The 15,110-nt window shown below is 46.6% G+C and overlaps 1 protein-coding gene across 4 annotated transcripts in view; it reads left to right on the top strand.

Annotated features, from left to right (window-relative positions):
• The window catches only part of MYLK (myosin light chain kinase), a 223,453-nt gene that overhangs the window by 99,692 nt on the left and 108,651 nt on the right, over positions 1-15,110 (top strand). For all 4 annotated transcript variants that reach the window (XM_030942155.1, XM_030942139.1, XM_030942161.1 and 1 more), the window contains 5 exons: positions 480-498; positions 1,716-2,251; positions 2,811-3,017; positions 9,799-9,933; positions 13,827-13,979. In XM_030942155.1, coding sequence (XP_030798015.1) covers positions 480-498; positions 1,716-2,251; positions 2,811-3,017; positions 9,799-9,933; positions 13,827-13,979 — 1,050 coding nt within the window. The remainder of the gene's footprint in view (positions 1-479; positions 499-1,715; positions 2,252-2,810; positions 3,018-9,798; positions 9,934-13,826; positions 13,980-15,110) is intronic.

Below are 15,110 nucleotides of genomic sequence, written 5' to 3'. Positions count from 1 at the left end.
TCAGGGTTTGTTATATCTTTCTACTATTGTATGTTTTGAAATTTACCATGATACAATTTGATAAAGAATATAGCAGGAAAAATATGTATTTTATGTTTTTTCTTTGGAGAACTGGGTAACATTAACAGTGTGCTTTTCTGTGCAATGGTAGGCTACAGCGTTTGGGTTTGGAATTTCAGATGTTTGTTTGTCCCTGGGTTGGTTTTTTTTCCTTCTGTTTAGTGAACAGAAACAGATTCCATGCCCTCAGGGTATACTAGCACCAGCCACTATTAAAAAGCCCAAAGGACAGCACCTGAAGCTTTGACAATGTTCTCCAGGGCGGGGGGGAACTCACAGGCCAAAGACGTTCAGCACCAGGGAAGCTGGAAGGAGCCAGTAGGGTGGGACCACGGTGATGGGGAAGTGCCTGGGGAGGGAAAGCTTGGTGCATACGGCATTCTACTAACAGTCTTTCCACCCTTCCCCTCTTTTTCCAGGTTTGGACAGTGCCAATAGGTATGTCTAGGCTTTGTGACTTTTACGTTTTCTATCTTGAAATGCCCTGCAAGGAAAGAAGGGATGTTATCGAGAAATGCCCTGAATTTCTGAATCATCTTATGGGGCAGAAGAATTGGCCTTTTGGAGGGTGTTGTTTTATTTTGGGTGTTTTGTCTTGTTCTCCTAGTGTAATATGACACACAGGTTCTATCTCAGGTTGCTGTCAGTATTGAGACTGGAAAACTCAGTGTCACCACCTTTCTCAGTATCTACACAGTCTTTTCTCTGGTTAGCGTCCTGAGGAAGAACACTGCTCTGAGAAGGCCACCTTCCTCATTCCAGGGTGGAACCTGTTCACTCATGCAGCCCAGACCCAGGAGGAGCCTCTTTCCTGTGTGTGAGGCTCGGTGCTAGATGCCTGGGTGTGCAGGGGTGGGCGTAGAGGAGGACTTAGGCGGAGCTACATGAAGGCTCGTTACCAACTGGGATGTGTCTGTGAGGAAGGACAACAGGAAGGCACTGATTAGAATAGAGGGGCCAGGAAGCCGTTTCGGAGCTTGGTATTTGAGCTCAGACCTGTGCAAAGGAATGTTAGCTGGTGAAGACAAGCTCAGGGAGTGTGCTCCAAAAAGCAGGGATAGTGTGTAGAAGCTGTGAACCAAGAGGTGAGCCCGTGGGGACCCAGAAGGATGCCAGTGTGGCCACAGCCTGGTGAGTGGTGGGACGGTGTCAGTACGATCAGGAGCAGCCAGAGCTGGCATTCCTGTGGGCCCTCTTGTGGGGCTCGTTTTCGTCCTTAATGTCGTGGAAAAGCTGTTGGAAAATTCTTGGGCTTGAAATGACATAATTTGATTAATGTTTTTAAAACATCGACTATAGTCGCTGTATAGAAAATAGATTAGAGAGGCAGAGTGGACATGGGACACCGGAGGCAGGGGTTGAACTAGGGAGGCACCAGTGGAGAAGGGAAATGTAGGGAAAGCAGAGCTCTGCAGGGCTGCAGGACAGGCACATGTCGGGAATGGCTGCTTGTGCTCTGGCTTGGGAAACTGGGCACACTGCAGAGAAAGATGCTCTTACTTGCTCTTAACTTGTGGGCTTTTGTGACCCCTGGAATCCGTGCTTGTGATGAGTAATGTTTGTGAGTAACCAGATGATCATTCTATTCTCCCCTCTCCTCACCCACCCTACCCCCACCCTACCCCCACCCTACCCCCACCCTCACCACCACACAGGTCATTTGGGAGAGAAACAAAAGCCACCAATTCCGACGTCGGGAGGGAGGTGACCAATGTAATCTCAAAGGAGTTGAAACTGGACAGTCTGGAAGCTGCAGCCGAAAGCAAGAACTGCTCCAGCCTCCAGAGAGGTGGCTCCCCAGCCTGGGCTGCAAACAGCCAGCCTCAGCCCCCAAGGGAGCCCAAGCTGGAGTCATGCAAGGACTCGCCCAGAACGGCCCCGCAGACCCCGGTCCTTCAGACAACTTCCAGCTCCATCACCCTGCAGGCCGCAAGAGTTCAGCCAGAACCAAGAGCACCAGGCCTGGGGGCCCTATCGCCTTCTGGAGAAGAGAGGAAGAGGTCAGCTGCTCCCCGTCCAGCCACCTTCCCCACGAGGCAGCCTGGCCTGGGGAGCCAAGACGTTGTGAGCAAGGCTGCTACCAGGAGAATCCCCATGGAGGGCCAGAAGGATTCAGCATTCCCCAAATTTGAGAGCAAGCCCCAAAGCCAAGAGGTCAGAGAAAATCAAACTGTCAAGTTCAGATGTGAAGGTGAGTAGAGGTAATTACGGTCACCGGTTGCCAAAATGTAGCCCCTTGGTGGCCACTCCCTTCCTTCAGCACCCAGCTGGTCTGCACCTCCTATATCCACTCATCTTCTTGGACTAGCTCCCCTAAAAAACCACCTTATAGGGGCCTTCCCCTCAGGGAGGACTCATTGTAGAAATGCCCTTTACTCTGGAGAGACCCGTAACAGTAGCCTGTTGTTTGCTGTTGGATAGAGTACCGGCCCTGTTCTTACCACCCTAGAAGAAACACCCTCATTATTGCCAACATCAAAAAACAAACCTCCTGGTCTCCTCCACCCTTTCGTCCCCTTGCCTGGCTTTGGCCAACCTGGAGACCTGACCCATCACCCTGTATTCATCCTCCTCAAGGCCCCTGACTCTGTCTCAGCAGGTTTCATCTTGTGGAGTGTGGTTGAGGGTGAGGAAGCAGACTCAGAGGTGGGAGGGCAGCTCCACACCAGACTGAGCCCTTTCCTCCAGCTCACGCCTTCCCCACCTACCTCACAAGCACGGGAGCTCATGTTCTTCACCTGGCCCTGTAGTTTCAGGGATTCCAAAGCCTGAAGTGGCCTGGTTCCTGGAAGGCACCCCCGTGAGGAGACAGGAAGGCAGCATTGAGGTTTATGAAGATGCTGGCTCCCATTACCTCTGCCTGCTGAGAGCCCGGACCAGGGACAGTGGAACGTACAGCTGCACTGCTTCCAACGCCCGAGGCCAGGTGTCCTGTAGCTGGACCCTCCAAGTGGAAAGTGAGTACACTTCTCCGGGTCACCCTGCATTCTTTGTGGGACAACCAGTCATGGGGTGCTTCACCTTCTGCAGATGGTTCATCTCTTACAGTCCCCTGCCTTGGTGCGCAGCCCGATAGAAATGTCACCCCCAACCACATGCCAGGGCCAAGTATGTTGCTCCAGGCCAGTGATTCATAATCAGGAGTTCACATCAGAATCACCTCAAAATCAACATGCATGGCCCCACGCCCAGCCCAGCTGACAGCTACCTTTCCTAGGTCCCTCAGCTGTTCGAATAGTGTCGTGACTCAGTTTGTAACCACAGAGAACTGAGTGTTCATTAAATATACAGGTTTAGAGTAATGTGAGATGATGTGGGATCCCACATCTTTTATGTTTATTGTACTGTCTGTTTATAAAAGTAATGTATGTTCATTGTGGGGAGTTTAAACAATATATAATCTTATGACTCAGAAATAAATTATATTTTAATGTTTTTATACAAACTTACCATTGTGGTATTTGTATACTGCTTTCTATCCCAATTCGCTCATGTGATATTAACATCTTTTTATACAATTCTTGGAAAGCATGACTTTTAGTAGCCATATAATATTTCATGGAATGGCTGTATCTAATTTAGGTATGCTGTTATTTGTTGAATTAATTAAATTGTTTCCACTTTCACTATTATAACATATCTATGATAAATATTATTGTATCTGTCTATATAAAATTTCCCCCTTACTCTAAATGCTTGTGTAGGCCCTCCGCCCATGCCATACACTTGAGAAATGTATTAACAAATACCACAAGAGTAGAATCTGCAAATTGCAGGCTGCTGGAAACTGTAGAACAAATAACTTTCACCAATTTTTTTTTCCACATACAAATTGCAAGCAAAAAAAAAAAAAAAAAGACAACCTACAGAAAACTTAGATTAGAAGGTATATAGTAACATCAACAATTACAATAATTTTTGATAATCTTGTACCAACTCTGACTGAGATAATCTTTAAAAAGTTTTTATGGGAACATCAAGAAAATTTGGACACTGAGAAGATTTAATATAAAGGAATTCGTGGTATTTTAAGATGTGATGGTGGTCTCATTACTTTTTTTTTTTTATAAGTTCATCTGTTTGAGAGATATATCCTGAGTTATTTACTGGTGAAATGATATGGTTTTTTATATTTGAGTTAGAAATAATTCATGTTTGGGGAGCACTGACAGGAGTATCAATAAAATAATATTGATACAAATAAAAGTTGAGAGATTGGTACATAGGAATTCACTACACTGCTTTGTCTACATTTGTCTGTGTTTGCAAATTTTCCTAATGCACATTTCTAAAAGAAAAAAAAAACTTAGTGATGTATCCATATAGTAGAATGCCAGACAGCATCCTGTAGACTGATGCCAAAACATGTTCAAGATGCACTAGGAAGGGAGAGGAACAAAGTACAGGCTCACATATAAAAGGAAGAAAAGATCTGTGTACACACGTGCAAAAGATGCCTGTGTGTGCAGACATCATTTCTGGAAGAGCACACAAGTCCCTCTAGGAAGGGGAAACTGGGGGTCCACAGGAAGGAATGGGGCATCTTACTTTTCACTGTATACTATTGATTCACTGGGATTTTAACTATTGTTTAACTGGGATTTTTACTATCCTTGTGAATTCCTTTACAAGAAATATTATCCATGCCATTTGGAGGTGGGAGTGCCGGTGGGAGGAGTTCACAGGTCTAGGAGATCAAACCTCATCATCCAGGCCAGGTGTCTGTCCCTGCGTGTGGGACAGAAATATGGTGTCAGGTCCACCACAGGTTAATGGCGTATCCAGAGCGCCTAGATTCTCCTGTGGCTGCTTCTGCTATGAATTCATCTAAGTCTCATAGAGGACTATTTTTAGCCTGTTTGCGTCACGGGGTAATACATCTCAGGTTGATTCCCTATCTTGTTGTGTTTTGTGTGACAACTTTGAGATATAATGCATGTAACATAAAAGGCACTCTTTTAAAGTATACAATTCAGTGGTTTTTAATATATTCACAGAGTTGTGTGGCCATCACCATCATCTAATTTCAGAACATTTTCATTACCCCTCCCAAAAAATCCTACCCATTAGCCATCACTCCCTGTTCTCCCATCCCCACAACCCCTGGTAGCCACTCATCTACTTTTTTGTCTCTATGGGTTTTCTCCTGCTGAACATTTGATGTTAAGTGGAGTCATTCAGTATGTGGCCTTTCGTGTCTGGCTTCTTTCTCTTAGCTTAATGTTTTCAAGGTTCATCCATGTTATAGCAGGTGTTAGTACCTCATTCATCCGTGTGGCTGAGTCATAGCCTATCGTATGGATATAGCGTGTTTTGTTTATGCATGCATCAGTTGAGGTCCATGTGGTTGTTTCTACTTTTTAGCTATGGTGAAAAGTGTTGCTCTGCACGTTTATGTACGAGTTGTTTTCAACACCTGTTTTCAGCTTTGAGGTTTAGACCACATATATTGTTGGGTCTTAAGGTAATTCTGGATTTAACCCTCTGAGGAACTAACAAACTGTTTTGCACCATTTTACATTCTTCTAGCAACGTACGAGTGTTGCAGTTTTTCCACATTCTCACCAATACTTGTTATTTTCTTGTTTGCTTGCTTGCTTTTTTTAAAAAACAAGGTCTTGCTTTGTCAATGGGGCTAGAGTGCAGTGGCATGGTATTAGCTCACTGTAACCTTGAACTCCCGGGCTCAAGCAATCCTCCTGCCTCGCCTCCTGAGTAGGTGGGACTACAGGTGCTTGCCACCACACTTGGCTAATTTTTTTTATTATTTGTAGAGGTGGGGGTCTCACTATGTTGCCCAGGCTGGTCTCAAACTCCTAGACTTGAGTGATCCTCCCACTTCAACCTCCCAAAGTACTAGGATTATAGGCGTGAGCCTCTGCACTCAGCCCGTTTTCCATTTTTTCATTATAGCCATTCACAATCACCTGACTATGATTTTTTTTTTTTTTTGAAACAGGGTCTTACTCTGTTGCCCAGGCTGGAGTGCAGTGGCGTGATAATAGCTCATTGCAGCCTCAACATCCCAGTCTCAAGTGATCCTTCCCACCTCAGCCTCCTGGGTAACTGGGACCACAGGCACATGCCACCATACTCAACTAATTTTGTTATTTTTGTAGATACAAGGTCTCACTATTTGCCCAGGCTGGTCTTGAACTCCTTGCTCAAGCAGTCCTCCCACTTTAGCCTCCTAAAGTGCTGGGTTTACAGGCATGAGTCACTACACCCAGCCTGATTGCAATTTTGATTTGCATTTCTCTGATGACTAGTGATTTTGAGTATCATTTCATATACTTACTGGACATTTGTATATGTCCTTCAGAGAAATGCCTATTCAAATACTTTACCCATGTTTTAATTGGGCCATTTACTTTTTTTTTTGTTGAGTTGCAGGAGTTCTGTATATATTCTGGATACAAGTCATTTACCAGACATGATTTACAGTAATCCTCTCTCATTCTGTAAAGGCTGGATTATTTGTCATGTGTGGCCACAGAAGTCCCTGCTTAGTTAGTTTAGTGATCAGCTAATTGATTGAATGGAGAGTTCCTTTAACACCTTGAACTAATACTTTTCCCTGCCTTTGCCAAGGGGCTCTGTGTGTGTGTTACACCCATCTTCAGTGCTCCAGCCAGCAGTTTACAGGTCTGCTTTAGCCTTTACTTTCGGCTTGCACCAAAGCTCCAAGTCAGCCAGAGGTGAGACAGGAGGGCCTTCTTACATCTTCCCTGGGCAGACTCACAGCCCTGCACATCCATGTGGGCTTCTCAGTTCTCAGGAATCTGTCAGAGTTTTTCAAAGTCCTGGACATCTCATTCCCCAGTTTTTCCTTTTAAGTTTTTTGATCAGACTCTTATTAGCCCCAAATGATATTGCTCTCTCAAGTAGCTGTAATATTAAACAATTGCTACTGATTGTTTTTAACAAACACCCTGGAGATGGGGCCATCCACACAGAGTAAACTCTGAGTCAGGTTAAATAAAGACAACCCTGAAAATGGAGCTATTGAAGGAGCTGCCAAACAGGGCAAAGAGTGACCATTCTCTTAGGGATGAGGTTTTTCAGGAGCTCTGAACCCATCCTACCTCTTGCAAAGTGGCTGATTTTCACAAGTACCATAGGTACTGTTGATTTTCAACGTTACCCCAGAGCTGGGGCAAGGGGGACAAGAGTGAGAAAGCACATAGCTTGCTGTTCTTACCAAGATTCAGCTGTGTGTTTTGTTGTTGTTGTTGTTGTTGTTGTTTGTTTTTTGGGGGGTGGAGGGGCAGAGTACTGTTGTTTCGGTTTTTGTTGTTGTTGTTTATTGTTTTTACTTTTTAGAGACAGAGTCTCGCTCTGTCACCCAGACTGGAGTGCAGTGGCATGATCATAGCTTGCTACAGCCTCAAACTCTTGGATTTAAGCAATTCTCCTGCCTCAACCTACTAAGTGAGACTACAGGCACATGCCATCATGCCTGGCTAATATTTTAATTTTATTTTTTTGGTAGAGACAAGAGTCTTGCTGTTTCCCAAGCTGTTTTCAAACTTGTGGCTCGAGCAATCCTTCTGCCTTGGCCTCCCAAAGTGCTGATATGAAAGACGTGAGCCACCACACCTGGATGTTTGTTTGTTTTTAGTGAATGCTCTCAGAATGTTGCAAGCCTGTGGTTAATTTCTGGCATTCTGAAACCATTGCTTTTGACTGTTTTTGCCAGTATTGTTGTTGCTTTTATGGAGGATTAGATCTTCAGAGGTCTTTACTCTGCCATTCTATATCCTATCTTCTTGATGAAGACACTTGCTTTTCTAAAACTTCTCCAGTTCCTAAACATCCTAGTTAATTCTTGGCAGATGAGTTTACCATGAAGCAGGTCATCTGATGGGTGTTCTTTTAGCTACCCCTATAGACTTCTCTCTTTCTGTTTTCCTACACTGCAGAATACCTGTTTCCCTTCCCAAGACTTCTCTTTCTATCCCTTCCCATCTTCACAAGGATCGATCTAACAATGATTTACTCCCCTACCACTTCTTCAATCTTTCCCCTTCCCTTGTTGAGAGACCTATTTTTTCTCCCTACAAGCATGCTCTAGTTGTCCCTATGCTGAAAAAGGAAGGAAAATCTTCCTTCCACTTGAGAGCCCCTTGAGCTCCTGCTCTATCCCTACTCTCTCTTTCATCCCTAGACTATGTTTACTGCAAGTGGAGTCTCTATGTGCAGCTTTCACTTGATAGTAAAAGCTAACACTCACTGAGGATGTGCTATGCTAGGTTTTGTGCTAAATGCTCTACCTGAATTGTTTCATTTAGTTATTCCAACAATCTTACAAGAAAATCATACCCATTTTCTAGATGAGAATACTGATCTTTAGTAAGGTTAAATGACTTGTCCAAGTTCACATGCCTTGTAAAAGAGAGTGTATGTCTAACCCAAATTGACCTTGTATGAAAGCCTATATCCTTTTTGATAACTCCCAAAGGCATTTCTCTAATGAGGGAGTTCAACACTGGCCAAGGGAAAGGGTAGAGAGGGTGCCTCCCCACACCCTCTGGGTGGTCTGTCTGACCCTTCCTCAGTGCCAGACCTGTCCAGGTACACCATCACTCTGTCTTGCCACTACCCTCCCATCGCCTACCCTCCCCTAGGATCTGGAGGAGAAAGTGCAACTGTACAGTCAGAGCTGGCTGTAAAACCTGGCTTCAGCATCGAGTTCAACTATGGGAAATTAGTAACTTCATCTGTAAAATGAACTCAAGAGAACAACCTGATGGCATTGTCACAATCACATCTTGAAAAGTACCTGGCACATATTAGGCCCTCAAATTTTATTAGTTTTCTTGCCCATAAACCCCTGCAGTATAATATGGCATTTCCTCTCATCTCTGTATTGAATAGGCTGTCTTGAAAAGCACCATTGATATATCTTCTAAGCACCAAATCCAGTTCCACCTTTTCTCAGCTATCAGCCACCTTGACACATGTACAGCATGTTCTGGTTGTCATAGAAGAGATTATTCCTATTGCTCTTAATTAAGGTCCCCAAACTAGAAAATGTCTCCTAATTCACTGATGTAGAAGGCTTTTGGAAAGTTCAGCTCAGCAGTTCTCAACCAGAATGTGCATTCAAACCACACACAGGCACCATTAGTGCATATCCCCAGGTCCCTGGCAACTCTGAGCCCTTGACCTAGACTGGGGCTCAGACTGTGCTTACAAAACTGGAGCACGTGTGAGTCCTTTGATTCAGTTCTGGAATTGGAAAAAAAATCATCGTAATAATTTAAAATGGAAATGTCCTCACCTGTAAGCCTGTGGCTTATACAAGTAAAAAGATATTCACAGGATTGTGTAATCACTGATGGGACATATTAAAGAAGATAAGAGACACTAGAAAGTAGAGTAGGACCGACAAGGCAGAAGGAGCTCTCCGGAGGCTCGAGGGTAGCAAAAGCCAAGGCTAAACAGGAGGCACCTGGATCACAGAGGCGAGAAGGCTCCAGGTTCTAAGCACCCCAGGGCTAGGGTGTTTTGTGACTATGAAAAAGCCCCTGCTGGTGACTCTGCTTCAGGCTCCAGGTCCCTACACCACTGGCGCTGCCTGTTTTCTAAGCGTGAAGAGAGATAAGGCAAAGGCAGGCTGCCGAGGGTACCCAGGTGTCCAGGACAGTGAGGCGTGCCTGGGAGGCTGGGGTGACTGCAGGCATCACCAGAGCGGGCAAGCTGTGATCTGAGCTGACCTGTCCTTTTCCCTCACAGGGCTTGCTGTGATGGAGGTGGCCCCCTCCTTCTCCAGTGTCCTGAAGGACTGCACCGTCATTGAGGGCCAGGATTTTGTGCTGCAGTGCTCCGTACGGGGGACTCCAGTGCCCCAGATCACTTGGATGCTGAATGGTGAGTGCCCCCTGCTCCAGCTCTCTGCTCCCATCCCCTGGGCCCTTTGGCCGTGCCTGAATTCTCACTTCTCCCTCTGAGCCATTTATGCCTTGGACATCCCAGTGCTATGAGAAGGAAGCACAGGGCACAGAGAGAGCATGGGCACTGGGATCCTGGTCCCGACTGGCTGAGCAAGTTACTACTCCTGTCTGAGCCTTGAGTTCTCCATCTGCATGGTGGGAATCATGCCGTTGTGAAATTAAGTTAGATCATTTCTATAAAGTGGATAATGAGATGCCTGACACATAGGGGCACGAGCAGTTGGATTTCTTTTCATATGGCCAAACTCATCATAGGCCCTCAATTAATATTTCTTGAGTCAATAAATGAACAAATAAATTAATAAACTAATGAACCACTCCCGAAGTCGGTTGAGGGATCTCACCTTTTATTTAGTGGCAGGTGGTTCTGGCCTCACAGACCAGTTATTCTTTTAAAGTGATAGTCCTATAGAGACTCGCCAACTCTTTTTTTGTCAAGTAAGGTCCTTTAAAAAATCATTTGCCGTATATTATCACCCTTTTCTTTTTAAAGGACCATTTAATTTCGACAGTGTGGGAGAACTCTGACTTTAAAAGACTGAGAACAGTTCATTAAACTGATGAGATGGATCCCCCGGGAGGGTGAAAGAGCCCCTGCGGAGAGTCAGGAGACACAGGCACCGTTCACTGCTGAGTGGTCAGGTGACCTTGGACACCTCACCCCTCAGGGTACCAGCTTCTTTTTTTTTTTTTTTTTTTGAGACGGAATCTCGCTCTGTTGCCCAGGCTGGAGTGCAGTGGCCGGATCTCAGCTCACTGCAAGCTCCGCCTCCCGGGTTCATGCCATTCTTCTGCCTCAGCCTCCTGTGTAGCTGGGACTACAGGCTCCCGCCACCTCGCCCGGCTAGTTTTTTGTATTTTTTTTAGTAGAGACGGGGTTTCACCGTGTTAGCCAGGATGGTCTCGATCTCCTGACCTCGTGATCCGCCCGTCTCGGCCTCCCAAAGTGCTGGGATTACAGGCTTGAGCCACCGCGCCCAGCCCGGTACCAGCTTCTTTATCTATTAGAAGGTAGGTTGGAACAGAAGGTTTGGGATCTCAGCTCAGTCTCACATCTAATAGAATAGGCTCCTTAAGAGAGCAGTGGGCCGGGTGCGCTGGCTCACGCCTGTAATCCCAGCACTTTGGGAGGCTGAGGCGGGTGGATCACCTGAGGTCAGGAGTTGGAGACCAGCCTGGCCAACATGATGAAACCCCATCTCTACTAAAAATACACAACTTAGCCACACACGGTGCCAGGTGCCTGTAATCCCAGCTACTCTGGAGGCTGAGGCAGGTGAATCGCTTGAACCCAGGAGCCAGAGGTTGCAGTGAGCCGATATTATGCCATTGTACTCCAGTCTGGGTGACAAGAGCAAAATTCCATCTCAAATAAATAAATAAGAGAGAGAGAGAGTGAACAGTGGCCCCCAGCACTTATGCACCAAATAGTCCCCAGTTGTGTCTGCGTCATTGATGTATTGCCTGCGAACCTTCCTTGTTGGTATAGTTTGCTCAGGCTTTGCTAGATGCTGTCTTTAGTGAGTGAGAGGAAGTGCCATCTAGTCTTCCTACTTGTAGTCTTCTTGGGTAGGTAAGTGAGAATTGAGGTCTGCCTTCCCTCCCAGCCCTCAGCAAAGGACAGAAGTCCTATTGGATCCTGTGATTGACTTCAAGGAGGCAGCCTCCTTGTGGCTGGAATGCAATATGGGCATTAAGGACTAATAACAGAGTCTAATATCAACAGACATTTTCTGTAAAGGGCCAGGTAGTAGCTATTTTCAGCTTTTCAGGCCATACAGCAGCCTCTTTAACAACTCTCAACTTTGCTGTTGTGGTATAAAAGCAGTCACAGGAGGCTGGGCACAGTGGCTCACTCCTGTAATCCCAGCACTCTGGGAGGCCGAGGCAGGTGGATTGCCTGAGCTCAGGAGTTTAAGACCAGCCTGGCCAACATAGCGAAACTTTCTCTACCAAAAAAAAAAAAAAAAAAGCAAAACTTAGCCAGGCTTAGCAAAACTTAGCCGCTGCACTCCAGCCTGGGTAATAAGAGTAAGACCCTATCTCAAAAAATAAAAGAATAGACATTACGTAAGCCATAGACAGTATGTGAAAGAATGAATGTGGCTATGTTGCAGTAAAACTTTATGGATACTGAAATGTGAATTTCACATAATTTTTACATATCATGAAATATATTCCCTTTATTATTATTTTTTTTTTTTTGGCCATTTAAAATATGTAAAAACTATTCTTAGCTTGCAGGCGCTACAAAAACAAGCTGCAGTTCGGATTCGGCCCAGGAGCCATAGCTTGCTGTCTCCTAGTTTACATCACTCAAAACTGTGTTCTCAGCGACTCTTAGCGTTTCCACAACCGTTCCACTAGAGGGCGATCGTGCTCAAGTTGGGTTTCCTTGGCTGCTCTGGTTTAACCCAGCCTGCGAGCTGGGAGAGCCTAATGTCTCTCAATTCTGATGTGCCCTGAGCCAACAGCTCCTTTATGGGGCCTCCATCTCATCCTATATTTGTGGGGCCACAGTGAGTTACATTCCAGTTAAAGGAGAGCTCTCAAAAGGCTTGTCAGCACATATTAGGACAGCAGAGACATATTGGCGGCAGTCAGAGAATGCACTCGTATTGTCAAGGAAGAGAGGTTTGGAGGGTACCATTGTGACAAAAAATAAAAACAAAGAGCAGTGCTCACTTCTCTCAGTGGCAGGATCCAGGCCCCTGCCTTTCCCAGCCTCAGCCTCACGTTTATGAAATGCAGGAGGTTGAGAGGAATCTTTCCCTCTGGTCCTATGGTGTGCTAGCCGCTCTCTTTGCCAAACTGTCATGGAGACATGAAGTGTTGCTATGTGCAGAAGAAAACACTGCATTGCAGGGAGACAACTTCTTTGTGTACTTTCTCCCTCCCCCACTGGCCGCCCCCAATTTTATGAAGTGCAAACCAGGACCCTGGGGCCTGGCAAGGGAAGAAAGTGACAGTTGCTTCCTATATGGCAGCTGGACACATTCCTGCTCTGAGGCCAGACTCTTCAGTAATGAGATTTTTTTTTTTCCTGGAAATGAAAAGTCACATCCCAGAATGATAAACTCCCAGGAACATAGAGCATTAAGGAAACCACTGAAGCTCATTGCATGCACTCCTGTCTCCATGCAGGACTTTATGTGACCTGGAACATGTCACATGGAAGGGACTCTGGAAAAAAGGAGCCGAGTCATTTTTATTTACCTTTTCTGTGAACCCTAAAATACACCTAATTGCATAGAATAAATGCACTTAACTGCAGCACTGGGATGCAGAATTGCTTTTTGATAAATATCTACAGTGGAAAATGGAATCCTCATTTCTGGAGACATCCAGAGCTGGGCACCCCATGTTCAGCCCGGGAAAGCTCTGTTTTGCCTGAGGCTGGGCTATGGGCCAGATGACCCCGTAAGATTCTCTCCAGGCTCAGAATTCTGTGAAGTTGAGGATGTGGATTTGGAGACTGTTTAACACAGAATGCCCCAAACTGTGTCTCTTTCCCCCCTACATTCTTAATTCCTCCAGATTCTCCCTTCCCAGTCCCTCCAGGCCCCGTCTTCTTCCTCCACCACACAATTACTCCCTCTCCTTCATCTCCTTAGCCCCTGGCTCTTTCTCCAGCCCATAAGCCTCTGTCCTGCTGGCTGGAGATGTGCATGGTACATTATTAGCCCTCAATGGATCTGAGCAAGCATGACAAGCCTCAGCATCATGACAGCAGCAGCCCTGATGAGGACAGGGCTCCCGTCCCTCCTGCCAATGCTGCCTGGCCTGAACCTTCCTGTGCTTCCTCCACAGGACAGCCCATCCAGTACGCTCACTCCACCTGCGAGGCTGGCGTGGCTGAGCTCCACATCCAGGATGCCCTGCCAGAGGACCATGGCACCTACACCTGCCTGGCTGAGAATGCTTTGGGGCAGGTGTCCTGCAGCGCCCGGGTCACCGTCCATGGTAGGAGCCTCCGGGCACTCGGGTAGAAGCACCTTTCCTGCAGACATTTCTGCTTTGGAGGAAGGGCACATTTGTAGAAAATGGTATCATGAGCCAAAATCTAGGGAGCAGAGGTGCACATGGCACTTCTTCACACCATGACCAGTGGCAGCTGCTGTAACAGAGGAGTGGCTGCTGCTGTAACAGAGGAGTGGCTGCTGCAGCCTCTTAGGGGCAGAGGAGAGGTTGCTTAAAAAGTGCTGCACCTGAAGGTAGGAAATGAGGGAGATGACCTCCAGGAGTTCACAGTGACAAGGGTCTGCCATCACAGGTGGGCTTTTCCTCACCCCCTCACTCCACTGGGGCCACAGAAAGATATGGGGGAAAGAGATGAGGACTCCCTTAGCTCCAGAAGCTCCGGGTCTGGTCAGAAGAAAACCTCACACACTACGGAAAGACTTGGGAGAGCACTCACGTATTCCCTGAGCAGACAGTGGCCTCACCAGTGACCCCTTACATGTGACCCTGGGTCACAGTGTGCATATTGAGGCTTCCAGAGGGCCACAAGTTGTCCCCTTTCTGCCCCCCCCTTCTACTCACAGGCCCAGGCTTGTTTTTACACATCAGCAGCCTGGTCTCCAGTAATCTGATTATCATGGTCATCCATTCATCAGCCAAGCACTTAGTCCCCAGGAACTGCAGGGAGCCACAGACTCAAGACAGATCTGTCTGGGCTGTGGTATCAGCAGGCCTGGTGACAGTTCCCACAGAAGTGCTTCTTGGGTCCGGGGCTTTCAGGTAAGCCTGATCCCACCCTCACCCTGAGCCTATGCCCCCTGCTTCTGTGCATGACTGGGTCCTCTGGTGCTAGCACTGGGTGCAGCGTGACTGGCCTCCCATCAGACAAGCAGGAGAATACATCTCTCCATTCCCCAGGGCTCAGGCCTGTCAGGAACGTCTCCGTATTGTATGAGTAGCCACTGTCTGGGAGGTTGGGTGCAGGAGGAAGTTTCGCAGAAAAGGAAAGGGGAAGAAACATTTGTGGCTTATCATGTTAAATACTTTCACCTCACCCCTATTCTCTCACTGAGACCTCAGTAGCCTAGGGGACAAGGATGCTGTCCTGATTTCAGACAGAAGGCTCTGGATGTC

This window comes from Rhinopithecus roxellana, chromosome 1, assembly GCF_007565055.1.
Source record: "Rhinopithecus roxellana isolate Shanxi Qingling chromosome 1, ASM756505v1, whole genome shotgun sequence".
Classification (NCBI taxonomy): domain Eukaryota; kingdom Metazoa; phylum Chordata; class Mammalia; order Primates; family Cercopithecidae; genus Rhinopithecus; species Rhinopithecus roxellana.
Note: the sequence above shows the minus strand (reverse complement) of the source record. Positions and strands in the feature narration are given on the sequence as shown.